Below are 24,690 nucleotides of genomic sequence, written 5' to 3' on the forward strand. Positions count from 1 at the left end.
AGTGAGCCCATGCCAAAGTCACCTGGTTGTCTCACTGTCTGTGTCCCTCCTTTCAAGGTCAGCTCTGCCTCTGTCACCAACACCTGAATGACTCACTGCTTATTATAGTTAAGTGTTTATTTTTTTACATGAATTTTTATGAGGAATTCAGTTTAGCTTCAGTTGGTTTTCAGAACCGATTTGCTCATTTTCATTTAGTTTCAGTTTTATAAAAAACATTTCTGTTTTCATATTATTTAGTTTCCGTTTCAGTGTTCGGGACAGAAAGGATGCGTGGGAGGCTCGGAGCCATTTGGCTTGTATAGTGTGTGTTTTTGGAGACGTCACGTCTTGCCACTATGGGGCGGTAAGACATAAGGTGATGGGTCAGGTAATAGGTTAGGTTTAAATGATAAAGTCAATATCAACGTGACTTGAATTTAAAAGAGATAGCGCATAGACTGGTGCAAGGGATATGGTAGAACGGAACTCTTGCCAATGTTTACACCAATCCCATGCTTCAACTTTAGTGGGACATGTCAGAAGAATCAAGAACGGTTACCTTTATCTGACAAAGTTCTCAGAGTAATCCTCTACGGGGCTTTGCTGTTATCGACTGACCATTGGAGGTTCACGGTTTGCTATTGCTTAAACTCGGAGTTCGCCCTTTGGCTAGGTCATCTACCTAGCGTATTTCTTCCCTTTTAGCTAGCTTGTGAGCAAGCAAGGTCCATTTCAAACCTCACCATTTCCTGACAGCATTTACCAGACAGATTCAGTGGCTTGAAACACCTCAAAGCATGAAAGCCCCATGAAGGTTTTGCACACAGTTTAGGAGAAAAAACTAACTAAAACTAACATAATTCACAATGGTTTTTATTTTAGTTTTGGAGTCAAAGATAGTTAATTATTTTATTTCAGTTTACTAAATCGTTTTATGACTAGTTTTAGTCTTAGTTTACTATAATAACCATGGCACTATCACACAGTAAAGCTTTCTGGGAATATGTATGCCAGCAATAGAAAAGGGCAGATTGATAGACAACAGATTAGTGATTGGCAGAGGTGTGGACTCGAAGACACAAATTTGATTACTTGAAACTCGAGTTGATAGGAGAAAAAAAAATCTTCAGACTGATGAATTGAAGTTATCTGACCAGGTTTAATAACCTTTTGTAACTCATTTTGTGGCACAGATTAGGGTAATGTGGGGTAACAAGCTCCCCCCACGTGAGAACAATGTCCAATTGCTGGCACAGTTTGGTATGTGGATGATGATCAGGCTTAGGCCAACAAACTACGAAGGGAAACAAGTGACTACAGTTCACACTTATTTAATTAAAGTATTGTTTTTAGAAAATGGGCATTTTCCCCAAGTACCGGGTAACTGCATCTTGAATGTTGACCAATGACCAGTCATTAGCATTAGTGGCGGGCACACAGTGTTCAGAAAGCACTCGTTTCACTTTCTACATTTTTCCCTGGCACAAAACGGTAGCCTACCTATATTAATATTATCTATATAAAGTACCATTTGGCAATCTGCCACAGACGCATCTTTGCCACAACAATAGGCGACAAATGGTGATTTCATTGATCATTTTCATATTTCAGATCGGCCTAGTTTGGGTGGGTTTTAATTCTATACCTCAGGTGGTGGTACTGGCTATGTCTAAAGATGGCTGTAACGTCGCACTACCTTCAATACATATGGGATGAAGAAGTAACTAGGGCTGTTACGGTGACTGTATTACCGCCACATTGTCAGTCACTCGTCATGACGACCGCAGTTAAATTCCACGTGACCGTTTAGTCACGGTAGCTAGGCTTCTCCAACCTCTGATGCTGCTGATGGTCAACATCCCGCAGATGGTCTATATTGCTCAACTTTCCTAATATTAAGCGCATTGCTTATGTTTACAGCAGGATTGTAGCCTACCTGGCTGGCATCAAAATGAACCATGAGAAAAACATCCTCCATTCCCATTAGATGACATGTATTTTCCCCGTGCCCATGTTCTGAGACAGGTGCCTGATACTGGTCCATTTTAAATCAAAACTCATTTCTAAAATATATTACGTAGTATATGTAAAGAGGAGATTCAATTAAGAATAGTCTGATGGGTGACAATACTAGCCTTTCACTCGTGAATGATGCCCAGGTTGTGCGCCGTAAGGCAAGAAACAGTGCAGGCCCTTTGCAACTTTTTCAAATTGTAGTCACACACCTCATGTAGCCAAGCCCATAGGCCTATATGTTTTGATAAGATTTGTATCGCAACTAAAGTGGCCAAATAACTTCTTAAAATTAAGCACATGAATCCACTTTACAACCAATGTAGAGCTTAACTGGCATACATAGGCGGCAGCGGATGAGTTTCAAGTTTGAGGTCACGTTTGAAAACGGTGTTTTCCCACTACTGGATTGCATTCTGGAACATTCACGCGTATAGCCTAGTGCCGCGTGCGCATTGCTGCGCTTATTACGTGAAGAAATAGCCTAATCGTTTATCAACATTTTAAGCTTAATGTTCTGATGTGTTGCATCAGCCCCATTGCTTTTAAAAAAATGTGACGTGAGTGGTTGTATTCATTTGGGATCGATCGCATCCCACAACTGTCCGAGACGATGTTTGGAATTTATCTTTCTCGCAATAGAATTAGGTCAACTTTTGGACTACGGGGGATAGTAGATTGACAAAGGCTAGTGCTTTTGCTGTTCGTTAGGCCTACTCATCTTGTTGGCTGACGAAAAGTAAACGTGGACAGTTCTAACATCTTCAATTAATTCAATAAGGATGAGCGCAGTTGCCCTCCCGATGTGTCGGTCTTCACTTGTAGTCTACTTCGGAGCTGAGATGCCTGTGAGAAGGACCCGATCACGTGACTTGCATTGGCTAATAATAATTGCGATATCTGAGAGAGCGTGAGTGAAAGGTTTTTCGGGGCAAGGCGATTGGCAGCCGGGAGAATGGAATTTTAATTATTATATTCGGACCAAGAGCACAATGGCCGCAAAAGGCATGGATGTTTTTAGGGGGCATTACGGCTACACAAGGGGGATGCCACAGGGAAATTTGAGGCATAATCAAGTGCTTGTCAAATTGTGAATGAGAGACTGATGAAGTGTGTGCAGCCTGTACAAGAAAAGCAGAGCTCATGCCTTTTAGGGAAGGTTTTTTCAAATTATCATTGTAGACGCATCACGCAGCCTTAGAATGAATCGAAACATATAGCCCAACGTTTGTATGACAACTAAAGTTGCATAAATAACTCAATATAAAGCATATAAGAGGACCCGTTTCTTTGTTAACCGCTGAAGACAATAGCCACATGCTCCCACTTCCTCAGATATCGTTCAGAGAACATATCCTTTCCATTTTATTCCGCTATGTTCAATTGTATTCTTCAAACTACAAAACAATATAAAATAATGCCACGGAATTCTAAGCAAATCTTGTCTGTGAAATTAGCTAGTGTAGCCAACAGCCATGGCTCAGATCAGGGCCTACCACAAGGACACTCATAGTAAGGTATTATGTTCTTCTGAAATAACTACATTTTCTTCATATCGTGTTTCTTTGGACCGATCTAAAATAAATAATGGATTTACTGTGATGGCGTAGACTACATTAATTGGATTTACTAGACTTTTTCAAAATGTAGATGTTCCAAAAGTCTTCATCGGTGGCTTGAAGGCTATGTATGCATGGAAGAAAGGAGATGCTACAGCTGTTTATGTTAATTAACGGTCAATTACCGTGAGACCGGCAGCTATTTGCTTGACAATCACCGGTCGATTCAATTTCCTGACAGCCACAGCCCCAGATAACATAAATCGGTCTAATTAATAAGGATATTTGTACAGAAGAAAAAGGTCTACAAGACAGATCATGCTCTCCATCTGATCCCATAACCTCCACTGCATACAGGGAGGCCCGTATTATCCTGCTTGCTCTGGAGTCCAGATAAGTGAGAAGGTGACATGATATCCCTAGTTGATATTGACTGCTAACATGAATGACTTTCAACAACAACAAAATATGCAGGTGTAAAAGCAATTTATTTCTGTATCTTCCATTTTGAAAATGCATGACCATTTATGGCTACAATGACAGGTTACAGTGCATTTGGAAAGTATTCAGACCACTTGATGTTTACAGCCTTATTCCAAAATCGATTCAATCTTTCTGTCCCCCTCATCAATCTACACACAATACCCCATAATGACAAAGTGAAAACAGGTTTGGACATTTTTACAAATATATATAAAAAAAAATATTTAAAAAAAAATGGAAATATGACATTTACATAAGTATTCAGACCCTTTACTCAGTACTTTGTTGAAGCACCGTTGGAAGCAATTACAGTCTTGAGTCTTCTGTATGATGCTTCAAGCTTGGCACACCTGTTTTTGGGAGGTTTCTCCCAATTCATCTCTGCAGATCCTCTCAAGCTCTGTCAGGTTGGATGGGGAGCATTGCTGCACAGCTACTTTTCAGGTCTCTCCAGAGATGTTCGATCGAGTTCAAGTCCGGGCTCTGGCTGGTCCACTCAAGGACATTCAGAGACTTGACCCGAAGCCACTCCGTGTGGTCTTGGCTGTGTTCTTAAGAGTCGTTGTCCTGTTGGAAGGTGAACCTTTTACCCAGTCTGAGGTCCTGAGCGCTCTGGAGCAGGTTTTCTTCAAGGATCACTCCGTTCATCTTTGCCTCAATCCTGAGTCTCCCAGTCCCTGCCGCTGAAAAACATCTCCACCGCATGATGCTGCCACCACTATGCTTCACCGTAGGGATGGTGCCAGGTTTCCTCCAGACGTGACGCGTCGCATTCTGAGAGTCCTTTAGGTGCCTTTTGACAAACTCCAAGCGAGCTGTAATGTGCCTTTTACAGAGGAGTGGCTTCCGTCTGGCCACTCTACTATAAAGGCCTGATTGGTGGAGTGGCGCAGAGATTGTTGTCCTTCTGGAAGGTTCTACCATTTCCACAGAGGAACTCTAGAACTCTTTCAGAGTGACCATCAGGTTCTTGGTCACTTCCCTGACCTTCTCTCCCGATCGCTCAGTTTGGCCAGGCAGCCAGCTCTAGGAAGAGTCTTGGTGGTTCCAAACTTCTTCCATTTAATAATGGAGGCCACAGTGTTCTTGGGGACCTTCCCCAGTTCTGTGCCTCGATACAATCCTGTCTCGGAGCTCTACAGACAATTAATTTGACCTCATGGCTTGGTTTTTGCTCTGACATGCACTGTCAACTGTGGGACCTTATATAGACAGGTGTGTGCCTTTCCAAATCATGTCCAATCAACTGAATTTACCACATGTGGACTCCAATCAAGTTGTAGAAACATCTCAAGGATGATCAATGGAAACAGGGTGCACCTAAGCTCAATTCCGAGTCTTATAGCAAAGGGTCTGAATACTGGTGTAAATGAGGTATTTCTGATTTATTTATTTTGAAATCATTTTAGAATAAGGCTGTAACGTAACAAAATGTGGAGGTCTGAAGGGGTCTGAATACTTTCCGAAGGCACTGTACATTTGCGCAGCGATTGTGCGTGCGTGTTCGCCCTGTGCCCGATTGCATGTGCACGCGCATGGGTCGCAAACTTTGAACTACTCCTTTTTGGGGGTCGAGGGTCAAAAAGTTTGAAAACCACTGAGCTAGCGAAGAAGTTGCCGATTTGCTTTACAGGTATAGGATCTGGTGCGGCGCAAAATACAAATTGTAGGGCGAGAGGATTGCCATAAATGAATAGCTCCAAAACCTTTTGGGTGATCAAGAATATGAATCATTTACTTACCAGCAATGGGGCTTCAAGCAACAATTACTAGCATAGACTTACTGGTCTTTGTATGTCAAAATGTATTGAAATGTATAATTTACATATGAAGCTTGCATTTGGAATTGATATGTATTATTACATAATCAAAATGTGTTGCAGACAAAATAATGAAAAGGGCCACCTGGTAGCCTCAAACAGAAAGATTTGTAATTTCCTGTACAGTTTTTAATAAAAAACAATTTTTTAAACTTGACTTATGACTCGACATGCTCTTAGAATGCACGACTTGGACTCAACCCATTGCACTTGGGACTCGGACCTTGTGACTTGAGACTTGAACAATAGTGACTTGGTCACACCTCTGGTGATTAGCCGACTTAATGAACTAAATGTAAATAGATACACAGTCATATCACGCACAGAAACACACTGACACGAGTAAACACACTTCACAAACAAAACCCTGTTCAAAGACCAGTAAGTAAATACACTGCGGATGCTTACCTTGACGTCTGAAACCTTCATGCGGGTGCCCTCCTTGCCCACGAAGATGTCGTCGATGTCCACCAGCAGGTAGCGATCTAGAGCCAGAGACAGCCTCTTGCCCGTCAGGAAGGCCACAGCATCCACAAACACCAGCTTGTGCAGCCAGAAGTTGAGGTTGTTGCCGAAGAGCACCCGCTGGATGCCGTCGTGGAGCCCCAGGTCCTGGACCACAGAAGCATGGAGGGGGGCGCCCGCCCCCGCCCCGGACGGGCCCAGGTCAGGCACCCGGGTCCTGGCTAGGAGAACAGGCTCGTAGGTGGAGTGGTTGGACTGGAAGACGGTCCAGTCGTCCCCAGGTAGGGGGCCTCGCTCCACCTCCCGGGCCTTAGTGATGAGGAGCAGGGGGGACTTGGGGTTGACGCTGCAGTCCCTCAGGCCCAGGTTGGAATGGAGGAAGAGAGGGAAGCCCTTTAACTGGGCACTGAGCAGGCTGTTCTCATTGGCCTGGGAGAGAAGAGAGGGGAGAGATGGAGCCAGGTCACAGCGGGCATTTCAGTTTACAGTTTCCTCCACAACTCGGTGGCCTCAAAAATGCTCTTCCAATGCTGAAAACATTGACCAAAAGTGTTACTGGCTTTGGCCATGTGTGGGTTGCGCAAATCTCTGTTTGTGTGAATTTGTGCAGGAGCGAAAGAAAAATGCAGGTGAAACCTCTGCCCCTTATTTGTTCATTTATATTCTGAGCAGGAGCCCCATAAAGCTTGTATCGATTGGTGATAAAGAGCATTTGGTAATTCGACACAATCACAGTCAACAGCCATAGACGGTCCGAGTCTACCAGACTCACATCCAAACCAAACTAGCAAATCATCATTCAGTGGCTTAGCAGATGCTGCTCTATTCTCAAGAGCCACTGGCAATATCTGACTTTGGAAAATATGATAGGAATTCAACACCATGCAATATATGCCTGTAGCTAGTAGCCACCCTTTACACAAGAGCCCCTCAGTCAGATGCAGAGACTTGGGTTGTTATCACCTATTAGGCCGAGCTTTCAATGCATCTTGGCCAGTGCTGGAAAAAGTACCCAAATTGTCAAACTTCAGTAAAGTAGTAAAGTACAGACACCTCATAAAAAAACAACTTAAGTAAAAAAAAAAATACTTTGAAGTAATACTTAAGTACTTTACAACACTGGTCATGGCAACATGGCTACTAGCCCAGAGACACTACGGGGTTGATTGGCCAAACGCCCACAGCAAGAAAAGGGGGCAGTTCTTAATATAGCCTAGCTCTGGGTGAATTATGAGGAGACCGACTCTAGTGCTAGTTCAGGAGGGGAGGATTTATTCCAATTACACAGCAACAACATGGATATAGGATTAAGCTCAAGGACTAATGGGAGGACGAGAGGGGCTTAAAGCAGCCTCTATCCCTGCCTGGGTGTAATTAAAAGTGAGGGTGCTGGTTAGCAAATGGCCCGAGCTGGCCTTTCAGGTTGTGAAAACCCTGCTCTAGTGCTTGGACTTCCCCTGTCTGTCAGCTCTGGGACAAGGCGGGGCGAGGCCACTTAGTACCACAACACTGGGGCTAACAGGAGGGGGTTTACTTCAGACCCAACCAAGGGGAATTAGGCAGGCCAATTTACTGTAGCAGCCAAGCAGCTGAGTGAGTCCCACTCCCACCCCTGGTGAGTTTGCTGAGCCATGTTCCAGCAGGGCCATTATCAGCTAAGCTTCGGGCCTATGGTCGATGAGCCATGACAGGACCACTGCACTAGAGGAACGGCAGGGTAGCAACCAACCACAGGCAGAGGCTCTGTTGATAGACCTGTGTGTGTGTACTGTATTATACTGTACGCGCTGAACACAGAGGTAGACTTCCAGGTTAGACGACACCCTCAAGGCGGAACCTGCCCGCCTTTTACACAGTCGGGAGTCATTTCAAATTAACGAGCGCACATTTCATTCAGACACTTTTATTGCAAACCACTAAATTCCCCCTCGGCTTCAGGGCGGACCGGAGAATTCTGCTGTCTCGCAGCTCACGGTCCACTTTTCTACTCATCCGACTATGTACTCACACAAACCAGTCTAGGTGTCCACTTTCTCTGACCTGACCTCCAGCAATGCCTGCCTATCCCAGACTATGAGAGGATGCTTAGTGGTTAGGAGGACCTCTTCTAGTCTATATGGTGATTGTAGCCTGAAGCAGAAAGAGGGCCAGTGGTCAAGTCAGGGTGAGGAGATTTTGAGTGGAGGCATGATGATAAATCTGATTCCTTTTTTCAGCATGATGAACCAGGGATCAGATTGAACACAGAAAAGGTCTGACACAATCAGCACAAGTGCTCCTACCTGGCGAATCAGTATCATTTCTATAGCACTTCTTAGGACGCATTGCTTCTTTATACAGCTGGTTAAAGATACTTTAGATAGGTATACATTGCTTAACAATCTTACCAGGCTGCAATCAGTGACTGGCTCTCACTTTAAACAACCCTATGATCCCCACTCCGTAGTCCACACAGTACTAACCTTAAACACTAGGCCAATGGCGCCGCCTTTGAACATCAACATTCTGCCAGTCAAATTAATAGATAAGTCGATATGCGATCGCAAAAATATTAATTTTGGTTGTGTTTATGAAGGTCTTCGGTATCAGGAGAAAAAAAATAAAATTCAAAAAGAACATAAATTGCATTTATTTGTTTATGTTACCGTAAAAACAAAAAAAACACTAAAACCACAGCAGTTCAAGAGTTAAATCCATCACAAAAAACCTATTACAATTTACTTAAGAAACATTATAGAAATAAGAAAAAGTACTTCAAAATAACATATATTTTAATTGTGTTGAGCGATGAACTAACACTTTGGTTATTTTAAAACTACTAATTGAATTCCATTTATTTATTCATTTTCCTGCGAGTTTCTCTAGAGATAAATCAGAGTAAGCCCAAACTGTTTTATGTAGTTGGGAGTTGTAGTTTCCAACAGATCAATATTTTATATAGTTTATTGCAGAAAACATAGTAATTAACTACAATGACCACGCCTACTTGTCCGGTCTGAGAAAAGACACAGAAAAACGTGTGATCGAGAGGTATAGAGAGCAGTTTCTTCGTGAAGTACAGTGCCTTCAGAAAGTATTCACACCCCCTGACTTTTTCCACATTGTTGTGTTACAAAGTGGGATTAACATTTATTTAATGGTAATTTGTTGTCAATGATCTACACAAAATAATCTTTAAATGTCAAAGTGTAAGAAAAAAAATCTGTAAGACATATATGAAAAAAAAAATACTAACATATCTTGATTACATAAGTATTCAACCCCCTGAGTCAATACATGTAAGAATCACTTTTGGCAGCAATTACAGCTGAGTCTTTCTGGGTAAATCTCTAAGAGCTTTGCACGCCTGGATTGTACAATATTTGCACATTATTACTAAAATTCTTCAAAGCTCTGCCAAGTCTGTATAGCAATGACCAGCAACTGTCATTTGCAAGACTTGCCATATATATAAGCCTATTTAAGTTAGAACTGTAACAAGGCCACACTGGAATATTCAAGGTCTTGCTGGTAAGCAACTCCCGTATATATTTGGTCTTGTGTTTCAGGTTATTGTACTGCTGAAAGGTGAATATGTCTCCCAGTGTCTGTTGGAAAGCAGACAACTGTTGGAAGGCAGTTTTCCTCTAGGATTTTGCCTGTGCTAAACTCTATTCCGTTTCTTTTTATCATAGAAAAAACTCCCTAGTTCTTGCCGATGATAGGCATACCCATAACATGATGCAGCCTCTATCATGCTTGAAAATATGAAGTTTGGTACCCAGTGATCTGTTGTGTTGGAATTGCGCCTAACATAACGCTTTGTATTCAGGATATAAAGTTCATTTCTTTGCCACCTTTATTGCAGTTTTATATTAGTTCCTTATTGAAAACAGGATACATGTTTATGAATATTTGGAGTATTCTGTACAGGCTTCCCACATTTCACTCTGTCATTTAGGTTAGTATTGTGGAGTAACTACAATGTTGTTGATCCATCCTCAGTTTTCTATCACAGCCATTAAAATTAAATCTAGAATCGGCTTCCTATTTCGCAATAAAGTCTCCTTCACTCATGCTGCAAAACATACCCTCGTAAAACTGACTATCCTACCGATCCTTGACTTCAGCGATGTCATTTACAAAATAGCCTCCAACACTCTACTCAGCAAATTATAGTGCCATCCGTTTTGTCACCAAAGCCCCATATACTACCCACCACTGCGACCTGTATGCTCTCGTTGGCTGGCCCTTACTACATATTCATCGCCAAACCCACTGACTCCAGGTCATCTATAAGTCGATGCTAGGTAAAGCCCCGCCTTATCTCAGCTCACTGGTCACCATAGCAGCACCCACCCGTAGCATGCGCTTCAGCAGGTATATTTCACTGGTCATTCCCAAAGCCAACACTTACTTTGGTCACCTTTCCTTCCAGTTCTCTGCTGCCAATGACTGGAACGAATTGCAAATATCACTGAAGCTGGAGTCCTTTATCTCCCTCTCTAACTTTAAGCATCAGCTGTCAGAGCAGCTCACCGATCACTGTACTTGTACACAGGCAATATGTACACAGCCAATATATGCACACCCAACTACCTCATCCCCATATTGTTGCTTATCCTCCTGCTCTTTTGCACCCCAGTATCTCTACTTGCACATCATGATCTGCACATCTATCACTCCAGTGTTAAAGCTAAATTGTAATTATTTCACCTCCATAGTCTATTTATTGCCTTACCTCCCGAATATTCTACATTTGCACACACTGTACATCAATTTTTCTATTGCGTTATTGACTGTACGTTTGTTTGTGTGTAACTCTGTGTTGTTGTTTATTCGCACTGCTTTGCTTAATCTTGGCCTGGTCGCAGTTGTAAAACGAGAACTTGTTCTCAACTGGCCTAACTGGCTAAATAAAGGTGAAATACGAAAAATAAGGGGGGAAATAAAATGACATGTCCAAATTAACGATTAAGAGAAATTATGTTTGTGATATTAAGATTCTAACAACGACAGTCTGTTAAATGCACTTATTTAGGAAACGTAAAGGGGGGAGGGGCATTCCTTAAAATGGCAGAGTATTTCAAAAAGTCCATTTGTTTTGAGTCACTATGACGCTCATTACCACCCACACAGTACTGACCTTAAAGAAGCCTATGATGCCTACTCCGTACTCCACGCAGTACTTGTCCAGCAGATCTCTGTTCCAGGCGTCCAGGTTGACGTACTTCAGGACGTTCTCGTAGATGACCAGCGTGAAACGGCCTCGGTCTTTGTCTGTCAGGGTGGGCATGTCCCCCTTCCCCGGGGCGATCTCGGTCCGGTAGCGGAAACGGCCGGACTCTAGGATTGCCACAATGTCCTGGCCCAACTGGGAGTACAGACTCTCCACAAACACCAGCACCACAGGGTCGGTGCGTGACGCGTCTGAGGGCCTGGCCGTGCGTGGAGGGAGAGCTCGGGAGGAGGTGGAGGGCGTGGTGGCCCGAGGGTCGTCCCAGTCGGCAGTGCCCTCCTCTGGCCCTCCTACGCCCCCCGCAGCCGGCTCCAGCTCCCGCTTGACTCCGTAGAGGAAGTAGGCGGAGACCAGAACGCTGACCATGCAGAAGAGGAAGAGGAGCAGCAGGCTGGTCTGGAGAGTGAGGGAGTGAGATTGACGGAAGAGCCGCCGGAGGCGACCGCATGACGGCAGCAACATCACCCTGCGCAGAATCAGTCACAGAGTTGATGGTGAAAGCAATCGGAATGCAGCAGTTGCTTCAGAGGTGGCAGAGAATCTTCTTCCAAAATACAATAGGCCCCTTCACGTCACATACTCTCATGTCACCATTGCAGAGGGGTGGTGGGAGCGACATGGGCAGGGGACACCATCAGGGTGGGTGGGTGGCTCGCTGGCAGAAGGGATGTGTGCCTTTCCTCCATCCACCAGCCCAGGTCCCCTGCCCTCCCCACCCCCCCACCCCCCCCACCCCGAGCTCCAACTGCTCACACTAAGTCTTTAGGCTTTCCGCAGCACTGACAGAGGGGCGAAGGTGGCGACGGGGTAAAGATGGTTCTCTGGGGTCACACGGGTTGTCCAGCAAGGTGCTGCTCTTCCAGCAGTTCATCCCCAAAACATTCTCCTGGAGACCTGGAAGGCAAAGACAAACATACACACAGTTGAGAATATGACTGTTCAGTGTTCCAGTTCTCTCCACCTTTTACTGAGCTCACCCTCCATCCCACTTTGCATTTCTTGATTGCATCTTTAATTCATTATTTTTTAAATGTTTAATGATATCCATTTTGAATAAACTAAAAGTCTCTCCTAAGCTTAGGCCACAGTGATCAAAATGTGTTGGAATTGTGCCCGTGTCTACCTGATTGCTCAAGGAAAGTGTTCAACATGCTCCCAGGGACATCAACAAGCTAACATCAGATCCCCTAGAGCGGTGGTTCCCAAACTTTTTATAGTCCCGTACCCCTTCAAACATTCAACCTCCAGCTGTACCCCCTCTAGCACCAGGGTTAGCACACTCTCAAATGTTGTTTTTTGCCATCATTGTAAGCCTGCCACACACACACCCACCATACGATACATTTATTAAACATAAGAATGAGTTTGTCTCAACACGGCTGGTGGGAAGTGAGAGAGCGCTCTTATAGGACAAGGGCACAAATAATAAAATCAATAGTTTGATTTATTCAGCACTTTTCATACAAAACTTTACTTGTTCATCAAAAATTGTGAATAACTAACCACAGGCTAATGAGAAGGGTGTGCTTGAAAGGATGCACATAATTGGGTTGGGTTGCAATGTTGGGTTGTATTGGAGTCTTAAAATCATTTTCCACACAGAGTCTGTGCCTGTATTTAGATTTCATGGTAGTGAGGGCCAAGAATCCACTCTCACATAGGTACGTGGTTGCAAAGGGCATCAGTGTCATAACAGTGCGATTTGCCAAGGCAGGATAGTCTGAGCGCAGCTCAATCCAGAAATCTGGCAGTGGCATCTGATTAAATTCAGTTTCAGAACCATTTGTTGCAATTTCGATGAGTCTCTCTTGTTCAGATATCGGTAAGTGGACTGGAGGCAGGGAATGAAAGGGATAATGAATCCAGTTGTTTGTGTCGTCCGTTTTGGGAAAGTACCCGAGTAATTGCGCACCCATCTCACTCAGGTGCTTCGCTACATCACATTTGACATTGTTCGTAAGCAGAAGAGGACTGGCCACCCCACATAGCCTGGTTCCTCTCTAGGTTTCTTCCTAGGTTTTGGCCTTTCTAGGGAGTTTCCTAGCCACCATGCTTCTACACCTGCATTGCTTGCTGTTTGGGGTTTTAGGCTGGGTTTCTGTACAGCGCTTTGAGATATCAGCTGATGTACAAAGGGCTATATAAATACATTTGATTTGATTTTGATTTGATAGTTTCACCTCTTCGATGGTCCAATGTCCCTCTCTGTTGTCCTGTGCTTTCCAGGGCAAAGGGGCAGTAGCTCTTCGGCTGCATCAAATTCACAACTGTCCGTATCCATGCTAGCTGGGCTAACAACATATGTAGAATTACTGATGCTAGCATTGGATGTGCTCGTGGAAGCAGAACAACTTGTGTCGTCGACAGGTGCAGGTTTAGTACGGCTGGTAGTAGTAGTACTGGTATGTGTCTATGCATGTGGGCCTTACTTTTTTAAAACCATTTATCAATTTTCGAGCAAACAGAATGAGCAGCAGCTACGTTTGGTTGCATTCGGACCATTCGTGGAATTCCCGTGAGAGAGTAACGGTTAATGTGATTGGATGTTCATATTTTGACTAGGCTACCTGTATTTGACATTGTGTTATTTCGCTGAACACTAGATAGTTTCATTTTATTTGGCAGTGAAACAAGGCTACTCAGGCGAGAAAAAAACCTCACCCAAATGTGTATCCCCGTTGGAAAATACAAATGGACCGTTTGAAAATGAACAGAACTTTTTTGTTTTTTGAATGTGAATCACATTTTTATTTGGCGTACCCCAGACGGCATTGTGCGTACCCCAGTTTGGGGATACCTGCCCTAGAAAGAGGCACATTCCAACACGTACAGTAAGGTGCTGATTCTGACGGGTGCTGCCCCATCATTTTTTCATACCGTTTGACAAAGAGAAATGTATAATGGGTTTTTAAAAAGGAGAGCAGAAGACCCAGTCAGTGAATTAATGTGCTGATGTCACGAGATCCCGGCATTCAGGCATTCCTCTCAGAGAATACCAAGAGGATCCGGGACAGGCCAATTCTGGATTACAGGGTAATGACAGCCGCTTGAATTGATTAGCAGGGGCTTTCACAAAATGATCCTTGCGCTCTTCAATTCACTTCAAAAGGAACTTTTTTTCCCATCCGTAAAGTCAAAAACTAAAAACTTTAAGAAGCGAGTGTGGTACAAGTAAAGAGAGGGGGTGGAGCAGAATATGAATGACCTCTAGTCTCTAGAAGCCTACATCATTGCCAGGATGGACAGCCCCGTCCGCAATGTCTCCATCATGACTCCGGAAACCAAGCACCCACCCAGGGTCACGTCATTGTATCATAGAAGTTGCTTGCATACTGTTAATGTATTGTCATTTGGGTCATTTCAGCTGGAAATGTTTCAACGAGCCTAATCTGTTACGACATTCCGATTTGAAATTAACCCCAAAAAAGGTCGAGCGAGTCTGTCGTGAAGCTAACAAACACAGATCTGAAAACAGAACTTCTATTTACCCACCCCCAAAAATTCAAACACACAAAAACTGGTACATTTAACCTGCCTGGGCATATTCTATAGGGTTGCTTGTTTAGAATGGCCGCACCTCGTTTTTTCTTTGTCTTCCTCTACAAAGCACCAATTTTCAGAGGACAAATACACAAGCTTAAAACGAGAGCTTGTTCAAACTTGGGAAAGGGCTGAGGTGACAGGGGAGACAACAAGATCCAGCGTGCCTGAGGTGGGATCCAGCCAGTCACCACAGATCCATTAATATACGGAAGGTGGGAGGGCGCATGGGAAAAGAGCATGGAACAAAGAATCAAAGCCTGACAGGGGTTACGGGGATAAAAATGCATGAATACCAAAGCAAAGCAAGAGCACAAAAAGTACATTTATAAAGATGAAAACACAGGCAAGGCCATGGAGAGGATAGGAGAGGAGGGCCAGGGAGAAAGCCATTTCATCACTTCAAAAGGGTGCTGGGAGCAGAGCATGTGAAAGACGCCCGAGTCGCCCTCCCTTCGGTGCGAGACGCAGCTGTTCGTGTTCGAGTCCGTTAGCGGGATCCAATATCCCCATCAGAAAGTTTAGGGGCTAGTTTCAGGAAGCAACAAAGCAAGAGTAAATTCCAGAAGGGGTTCTAAGGATGACGTGCAGACATTTGAGCCCTTATTTTTACCCCACTCCCTGCCCCCTTCCCAGCCCCCACACCCAGTCTAAGCTCCAACCACAATACCTGTCACTTGGCTCCCATTGTGGCCCGAGAGAGTGACGTGAAGGCCTGTCACCATGTCATCTGGACCAGGATTAAAAAAAGGGACAGGGGCTCTGCTATTCATACACAAGTTATTTAATATGCACCAGACAGCCGCCGCGACGGGAGTAGCCCACCCTTTTAAAATGTGTAAAGGATTATGAAAACCCCAGTATGATTCAGATGACACAATGCATTTGTCAAGTGAAACAAAATGGGATACACCCCCAAAAAACAAAACAAAACAAAACAAGCATGGGAGTGCAAAAGCTGCTCCGTCATAGACAGTAGGTTCTACTGTAGGACGGGGCTGGGCTACACAAGGTAGCTATAGCTAAAGCCCCTATAAAAAATTTAAAAAGTATAAACGTAGAGCTGGGCGATATGGGCAAAAATCCATATGGTGATAAATTGCCTGAATTCACGCGATAAATAAAAATGAGTTTATAACAATCACCCGTATTAGCGAACTTATTTCATTTCAAAACGTCACATTTCACTAGCGCAGGCGACTTATCGTAAAGAACGATACCAGCAAAATCCTGCAATGAAATATGTTTTTTTTGTTTTTGTCACATGCGCCGAATACAATAGGAGTTGAAACGCTTATTTACAAGCCCTTAACCAACAATGCAGGTAAGAAAAATAAGTGTTAAGTAAAAAAAAAAAAATAGACGGGTAAAAAATGACAAATAAAAGTAAGAAATAATTCAAGAGCAGCAGTGTAAAAAAAAATGGGGGCGCAATGCTAATAGTCTGGGTAGCCATTTGATTAGCTGTTCAGGAGTCTTATGGCTTGGGGGGGGGATAGAAGCTGTTAAGAAGCCTTTTGGACCTAGACTTGGCGCTCCGTTACCGCTTGCTGTGCGGTAGCAGAGAGAACAGTCTATGACTAGGGGGGCTGGAGACTGACAACTTTTCGGGCCTTCCTTTAACACCGTATAGAGGCCTTGGATGGCAGGAAGCTTGGCCCCAGTGATGTACTGGGCCGTACGCACTACCCTCTGTAGTGCCTTGCGGTCGGAGGCCAAGCAGTTGCCATACAACCAGGATGCTTTCGATGGTGCAGCTCTAGAGAACTTTTTGAAGATCTGAGGAACCATGACAAATCTTTTCAGTCTCCTGAGGGGGGAATAGGCTTTGTCGTGCCATCTTCACGACTGTCTTGGTGTGTTTGGACCATGATAGTTTGTTGGCGATGTGGACACCAAGGAACTTGAAGCTCTCAATCTGATCCACTACAGCCCTGTTGATGAGAATGGGGGCGTGCTTGGTCCTCCTTTTCCTGTAGTCAACAATGATCACGTTGAGGGAGAGGTTGTTGTCCTGGCAACACACGGCCAATAAGTGATTGGTATGGTCGGTTTATTGTCCCAGCTCTAGGATAAGGCTTGAATATCTGTGTGGTCTTGTTCTCTGGCAGTAGAGATACATTGCTTTCACAAAGTATTTCACACCCCTTGACTTATTCCACATTTTGTTGTGATAAAGCCTGAATTAAATGGATTGAATAGATTTTCTCACCCATCTACAGTACACACAATACCACATAATGACAAAGTGAAAACATGTTCTTAGAAATGTTTTGAAAATGACAGTTATTTCTCATTTACATAAGTATTCACACCCCATGTGTCAATACTTTGTAAAAGCAAATTTTTGAATATTTTTATTCTGTACAAGCTTCCTTCTTTTCACTCTGTCAATTAGGTTAGTATTGCAGAGTAACTACAATGTTGTTGATTCATCCTCAGTTCTCCTATCACAGCCATTAAAACGCTATATATATATTTTTTAAGCCACCATTGGCCTCATGGTTTCCTCTCTGGAAACGGAGTTAGGAAGGACAACTGGATCTTTGTAGTGACTGGGTGTATTGATACAGTATCCAAAGTGTAATTAAAAACTTCACCATGCTCAAAGTGATATTCAATGTCTGCTTTTTATTTTTTTCTTTACCAATAGGTGCCCTTCTTTGGGAGGAATTGGAAAACCTCTGGTCTTTGTGGTTGAATCTGTGTTTGAAAATCACTGCTCAACTGAGGGACCTTGCAGATAATTGTATGTGTTGGGTACAGAGATGAGGCAGTCATTCAGAAATCATGTTCAAAACACTATTATTGGACACAGTGAGTCCATGCAACTTATTGTTACTTGTTAAGCACAGTTTTACTACTGAACTTATTTTGGCTTTCCATACAAAAGGGCTTGAAGAGAGTCAATAAGCTTTTATTTTTGAATTCATAGGTAAAAATTAGAGGTCGACCGATTATGATTTTTCAACGCAGATACCGATTATTGGAGGACCCAAAAAAGCTGATTAAATCGGCCGATTAAAAAAAAAAATTTGCATTTGTAATAATGACAATTACAACAATACTGAATGAACACTTATTTTAACTTAATATAATACATCAATAAAATCTATTTAGCCTCAAATAATGAAACATGTTCAATTTGGTTTAAATAATGCAAAAACAAAGTGTTGGAGAAGAAAGTAAAGAAATGTAAGAAAGCTAACATGTTCTGAGCAAGGAACTGAAACGAGAACATATGAAAGTTGGTGGTTCCTTTTAACATGAGTCTTCAATATTCCCAGGTAAGAAGTTTTAGGTTGTAGTTATTATAGTAATTATAGGACTATTTCCCTCTATACCATTTGTATTTCATTAACCTTTGACTATTGGATGTTCTTATAGGCACTTTAGTATTGCCAGTGTAACAGTATAGCTTCCGTCCCTCTCCTCGCTCCTCCCTGGGCTCGAACCAGCAACACAACAACAATTAGCGCATGCTAACTAGCTAGCCATTTCACTTCGGTTACACGAGCCTCATCTCGGGAGTTGATAGGTTTGAAGTCATAAACAGCGCAATGCTTGACGCACAATGAAGAGCTGCTGGCAAAACGCACTAAAGTGCTGTTTGAATGAATGTTTACGCGCCTGCTTCTGCCTACCACCGCTCAGTCAGATACTTAGATACTTGTATGTTTGTATGCTCAGTCAGATTATATGCAACGCAGGACACGCTAGATAATATGTAGTAATATCATCAACCATTTGTAGTTAACTAGTGATTATGATTGATTGTTTTTTATAAGATAAGTTTAATGCTAGCTAGCAACTTACCTCAGCTTACTGCATTTGCGTAACAGGCAGTCTCCTTGTGGAGTGCAACGAGAGCGAGGCAGGTCATTATTGCGTTGGACTAGCTAACTAAGGTTGCAAGATTGGTTCCCCTGAGCTGACAAGGTGAAAATCTGTCGTTCTGCCCCTGAGCAAAGCAGTTAACCCACTGTTCCTAGGCAGTGATTGAAAATAAGAATTTGTTCTTAACTGACTTGCCTAGTCAAATAAAGGTCTAAAAAAATACATTTAAAAATTACAAAAAATTGTTTTTTTAAACGGCAAATCGGTGACCAAAAATACCGATTTCCGATTGTTATGAAAACGGCCCTATTTAAATCGGCCATTCCGATTAATCGGTTGACCTCTAGTAAAAATGTCTAAAAACATTCGTCCGCATCGACATTATGGGGTATTGTGTGTAGGCCAGTCACAAAAAAAGCTACATTTAATCCATTTTAAATTCAGGCTGTAACACAACAACATTTTGAAACAGTCAATGGGGGTGAATACCTTCTTAAGGCACTGTAAGTGACATGAGTCACAGTGCCTGAGGCAAATAGCAGACAAAATAACAGAATTTTCACATCTCCTCCAGATCAATACACCTCGCTTTTCCTTCACATCAATTGTCTCTTCTGAGAAACTGAATACCAGGCTGAAATGACGGCAGATAGTCTTACAAGGCGAGTGACAACGGCTTTCAGGAGTGTTCCTTTTGTTCCATGTACCTGACAAAAAACAGGGAGAATGGAAGGGAAAGAGTGGTGTTCCTGGCATTTGAGTCTTATGTGTATCTATAGCGCAGAGAGTCGATCCTAACTTTGAGCAATGATACCTTTAGTAATAATAGCATGAGCAACATTAAATGAGCACGAGTAGAGACTGGCTGTCTGCGTCACCAACACACCGCTCACTCCACCAACGCTCACAAATTGCTTTTGTGCCACAAGTTTCCAAAGCCTCTACAATGACATACCAAAAATGCTGAGATGGTGGGGGGAAACAGGACTGTTAGAAATGTGGGAAAATGAGGACCTTGACATTTACCAATAAGTCAAAAACTCCCAAGTTCCCAGAGTCCATTTTTTTCTTGCAGTCAGAGAGTTCTGACAGATGTGAAAAGGAGCTGGGGGCCTCCGGGAAAAACACACACACACACGCACTAGGAGCATGATCAGTGCTAGCATAGCACACACCCTACCCTCAGGGCATCACATACATCATGCATCATGTGTTCCTAGAGAGGGACAGCAATACGCTCTTAGCTCTCCCCCTGACCCACATACAGTACAAAGGCCCTTACGACACATTAAGGAACAGATGTGGAGGGAACCATTAAGCATGGACTCATGTTCCACCAACTCCAGGAATATCATCTTTAATGTGGCTAATCAAAACGAGGACAAGAATTTGTATTTTAAAACGTAGGCCGCCTATTTTAATTGGTTGAATGTAATGTCAGGATAACCTCAGGTATGTGAGGAATCTGTATCAACTACCCTTATTAAAGTAGTTCAAATTGGAACGCCGCTGCACCTAATCAATCGCGTTGTTAGAATGTAAGACGGTCAGAGATCTTAATGTGCTGGAATTACTGGTCATCCGATTCAACCAATCAATGGGATTTTATTGGAGAATAGAGACTAGAAGAGAGAAGAGGTTAGAATATCAACACATTTAGGAGACTGAGTTCTCCTTGCATACGAGGGGCTGTATGACACAGTGGAATAATTTAAGACAGAAAAAAAGTTCAAAGATCGAGTCTTCAAAGCCTCTCTGCCTTTTGCTTCATCTTAGTCAAGGCTTCTTCTCAATCCTTTCTTTTTTATTTTCAAAGCAAATTTGGACAGTGGAGACGGGCTACCGAAATGAAAAAGATAACGTGAAAAAACAAAAGGCGTCGCGCCTCAACACTCGGGAATATTAGCGAGCCACTGATTGGAGCGTAGAGCCAGTAACACCGGAACACTTCCTGTAATGAGCACCGTGGGTAACTGCGCCAGAGGCTTGGGCTACAAGACAATCCCTGGCCGCTGGCCCTGGGTGGCTAGCCTTGCAGGACTGCGTTCTCCTAGTCTCAGGCAGCCCCAACTTCAGATTCACAGCGTGTACCCTGGCCTACTCCCCCTGGGCCCAGTGCCATTTCACAATGACATACATTGTTTGAAGCACATGACGACGGACTGAGAATCCGGTCCTTGCTCAAGCATGAGGGGGTTAGCAGACTGAGACTAATGCAGGTTTTAATGGGCTTCCCTTCCTGCCTCAACTTTCGTCTCCACTGTACCCCTAAAAAAAAAAAGAAGTCAGGGTGGATCTAGTCGACACAGGGCAGAGGGAGTGGTTCGGCGGTAGGACGATGGAGGAGCAGCATGTTGTGAGAGACACATTAGAAAATACCTCTTCAAAAGCAGGATGTGGACACGGATGTTGCTTCCTGTTCCAGAGGTTATGTTGTGTTATTGCAGCTCTCGCAATCAATACGTCGCTAAAAGGAAATGAAATAGTGGAGAGCTGGTGTAGAGTGAGGAATGTGCTCATGATGTTAATGCTTGTACTAAAATGCAACTGCCAGCCACTGATTATGTGCAATTAGCCAGGCTCTGTATTCTAAGGCACTGGGATAGTTGCTGCTAATTAGTCTTCGGACTAACTACTATCATCACGTAGGTCTGATTCATTTCCCTGTAAGTTGTGAATGTTTCTGCTTCGGACAAACTACTATCATCACCGAGGTCTGACTCACTTCACTAGAAACTGTGAACGTTTCTGAATCATCACAGCGTTGGACTGTCTGGGTAATAAGACCGTGGCTTAGGTTTACAGATGGACCAGCTTAACTACGATGGGTTAGGAACCAAACGGGTTGCTACGGCTAAAAACACGACCCAGGTGAATAGCCATTGCAGAGGGACCCATGCTAACTGGATAATATAGGCTGTTACACACAGACCGAATGCATGTTGAGGCCAACGTACACCACAGAGGGAGGGATATGACTTACGAGAGAGTCTGGAATCCTCCACATGGACCAGAGTTGAGATATTCGGCATACCATAGAAGTCTCACAGGAGTGAGGAATTATTCTGCCAACACACACATGAAGAACATAAATATTGCTGACTGTGGGGCAGTATCTGTACATATACGGGTTGAAAATGTCAGATTTGGGCACAGATAAACGCCTACATTGGACGTAACATGATATGCATGACGTCAGAGCTCCGGCTGTAAGGGTTTTTGACTTGACAGCCATTCTAAAATTCAGCACCTCGCTCATTTTATTTCCCCATTATCCTCAAACTGTTCCCTTTCAATTGCTACCATGGTCATTTATGCATATGCATTTCTTCCATAACAAATATGACAATTTAGCACGAAACATATAGGTCAATTCCCACAAGTGTAAAGGGTTAAGTAAATAGGGGGAGGACATAAACGATGTGAAAATGAGGCTTAAAAAAAAAATATTAAAAAAGCTTTTGGTTGGATCAACTGTTCCAGCTACCACTTCTAAGGAAAAGCACAACCACGTCATCCTTCAGAATGCAGAAGTCAAACTGTGTCCTATATCAGACATCACCAAAGTCTGCGGTCTCCATATGAATTTGAATTATTTTGTGGAGAGCTGGCAACTGCCACCCGTGAAAACAGACACTGCAAAACTTCAGAGGCGATTGTGCAGAGAAATGCGATCAGCCGCTGTAACAAACAGAAGTTAAAAAATAAAAAAAATGGTACTAAGAGTGCCAATGCCTTCTGATAGCATCTAAATCTGTTTGACTGAGGAGCCTGAAATCCCAGCGCTGAACTTTTATCTATCGCACAAAGGAATTTCTTAGTTTTCTGTGCCTTTTAATATGATATGCCATGAATGTAGAGCACCATCATAACTACTAGAGTGTGTCGTCTTTACTATGGTATGACTGAAAAACTAAATGAAATCCCTAGGTTCTTACACCGTTGTCCTCACTTGCTTATTAATTGGCAATAAAAGTCAGCCACAAACACAACGCTGTTTAACTGCCTTCATGCAGCCATTCGTTTAGCGCAGTCACTATTCTTGCTTGCTAAATACTGCAATTTCTTATTTTTATGCACAGATTGAGGCTGTTCTAAAAAGGTGTACCATGAAATGGCCCATGGAGAAGCAATTTTCAAAAAGGACAAGAAAAGCCACTGAATATTAAGCCAATATCCATTCAAATGCTGTGAGACAGAATCATTTTCATCAGCCACCCAATTGGATATCAATCAATGTGGCATTGGGTTGGTAGTTACCTCTGGGTCTGAGGCAGGGTTAAAACAAAGCATTAGCAAATCTGAAAAGGCCTAGACCAGCACAATACGGAGAGGGTCAGGGAAGTGTAATCCTAAATATCTAATCCTGTTTATCTAGACGAGAGCAAATGCGCAAACAAGTGGCAGATGAAGACCGACAGAGCCGAGTCAGTGGCCACAACCTGGTGTCCAACATGGGACACCTGCATAGATGGGATCCAAAACATTTCCAGTAAACATAATTAATCCATTTGAACTCTAAAGGATTCAATGGGAACCAGTGAATAACATTTGTTCATTATAAGCCTACAGAGAGAACATACAGTGCCTTCGGAAAGTACTCACAACCCTCGACTTAGTTCCACATGTTGTTGGTGTTGCAGCTTGAATTCAAAATGCATGAAACCATTTTTCCTCACCCATTCTATTCACACACAATACCCCATATTGACATCACAATACCCCATAATGACAAAGTGAAAAACATGTTTTTAGACATTTTGGCAAAAGGTTTTGAAAATGAAAATACAACAAAATATCTAATTTACATAAATATTCACGCCACCGAGTCAATACGTGTTAGAATCACCTTAGGTAGCGATGACAGCTGTGAGTCTTTCTGGGTAAGTCTCTAAGAGCTTTGCACACCTGGATTGGGCAATATTTGCACATTATAATTTCAAACAATTCTTCAAGATCTGACAAGTTGGTTGTTGATCATTGCTAGACGACCATTTTCAAGGCTTGGCCATAGGCTTCCAAACCGATTTAAGTCAAAACTGTAACTAGGCCACTCAGGAACATTGTGTGTCCTCTTGATAAGCAACTCCAGTGTATATTTGGCCTTGTGTTTTAAGTTATTGTCCTGCTGAAAGGTGAATTTGTCTCCCGGTGTCCATTGGAAAGCAGACTGAACCATGTTTTCCTCTATGATTTTGCCATCTATCACTGTTGATGGGTATCCTATCACATGCTTAAAAATATGAAGAGAGGTACCCAGTAATGTGTTGTCTTGGATTTGCTCCAAAAATAACTGTTTTCAGGACATAGAGTTCATTTCTTTGCCACATTTCGTGCAATTTTACTTTTGTGCCTTATTGAAAACAGAATGCATGTTTTGGAATATTCTGTACAGGCTTCATTCATTTCACTCTATCATTTAGGTTAGTATTGTGGAGTAACTACCATGTTGTTGATCCATCCTCAGTTCTCCTATCATGGCCATTAAACTCTGTAATTGCTTTAAAGTCACCATTGGGCTCATGGTGAAATCCCTGAGTGGTTTCCTTCTTCTCCGGCAACTGAGTTAGGAAGGACACCTGTAGCTTTGTCTTGACTGGGTGCACTGATACACCATCCAAAATGAAATTAACAACTTCACCATGCGCAAAGGGATATTCAATGTCCCCTTTACGTTTAATTTGATTTATTAACCCATCTACCAATAGGTGCCCTTTTTTGCCAGGCATTGGATAACCTCCCTGGTCTTTGCAGTTGAAATTCACTGCTGGAC

General features: G+C 43.0%; 1 protein-coding gene across 3 annotated transcripts in view; it reads right to left on the reverse strand.

The window, feature by feature from the left end:
- Window positions 1-24,690, reverse strand: part of LOC112229031 (bifunctional heparan sulfate N-deacetylase/N-sulfotransferase 1) — a 109,835-nt gene that overhangs the window by 20,650 nt on the left and 64,495 nt on the right. For 2 of the 3 annotated variants that reach the window (XM_024394912.2, XM_024394911.2), the window contains exons 3-4: window positions 11,448-12,434; window positions 6,266-6,751 (exon numbers count right to left, since the gene is read on the reverse strand). In XM_024394912.2, coding sequence (XP_024250680.1) covers window positions 6,266-6,751; window positions 11,448-12,002 — 1,041 coding nt within the window. In that variant the 5' untranslated portion in view covers window positions 12,003-12,434. Of the gene's footprint in view, window positions 1-6,265; window positions 6,752-11,447; window positions 12,435-21,900; window positions 21,926-24,690 lie in introns of those variants that run through there. The other variant, XM_024394913.2, reaches the window with a different exon arrangement.

Source organism: Oncorhynchus tshawytscha, linkage group LG30 (genome assembly GCF_018296145.1).
Source record: "Oncorhynchus tshawytscha isolate Ot180627B linkage group LG30, Otsh_v2.0, whole genome shotgun sequence".
In the NCBI taxonomy this organism is placed as follows: Eukaryota; Metazoa; Chordata; class Actinopteri; order Salmoniformes; family Salmonidae; genus Oncorhynchus; species Oncorhynchus tshawytscha.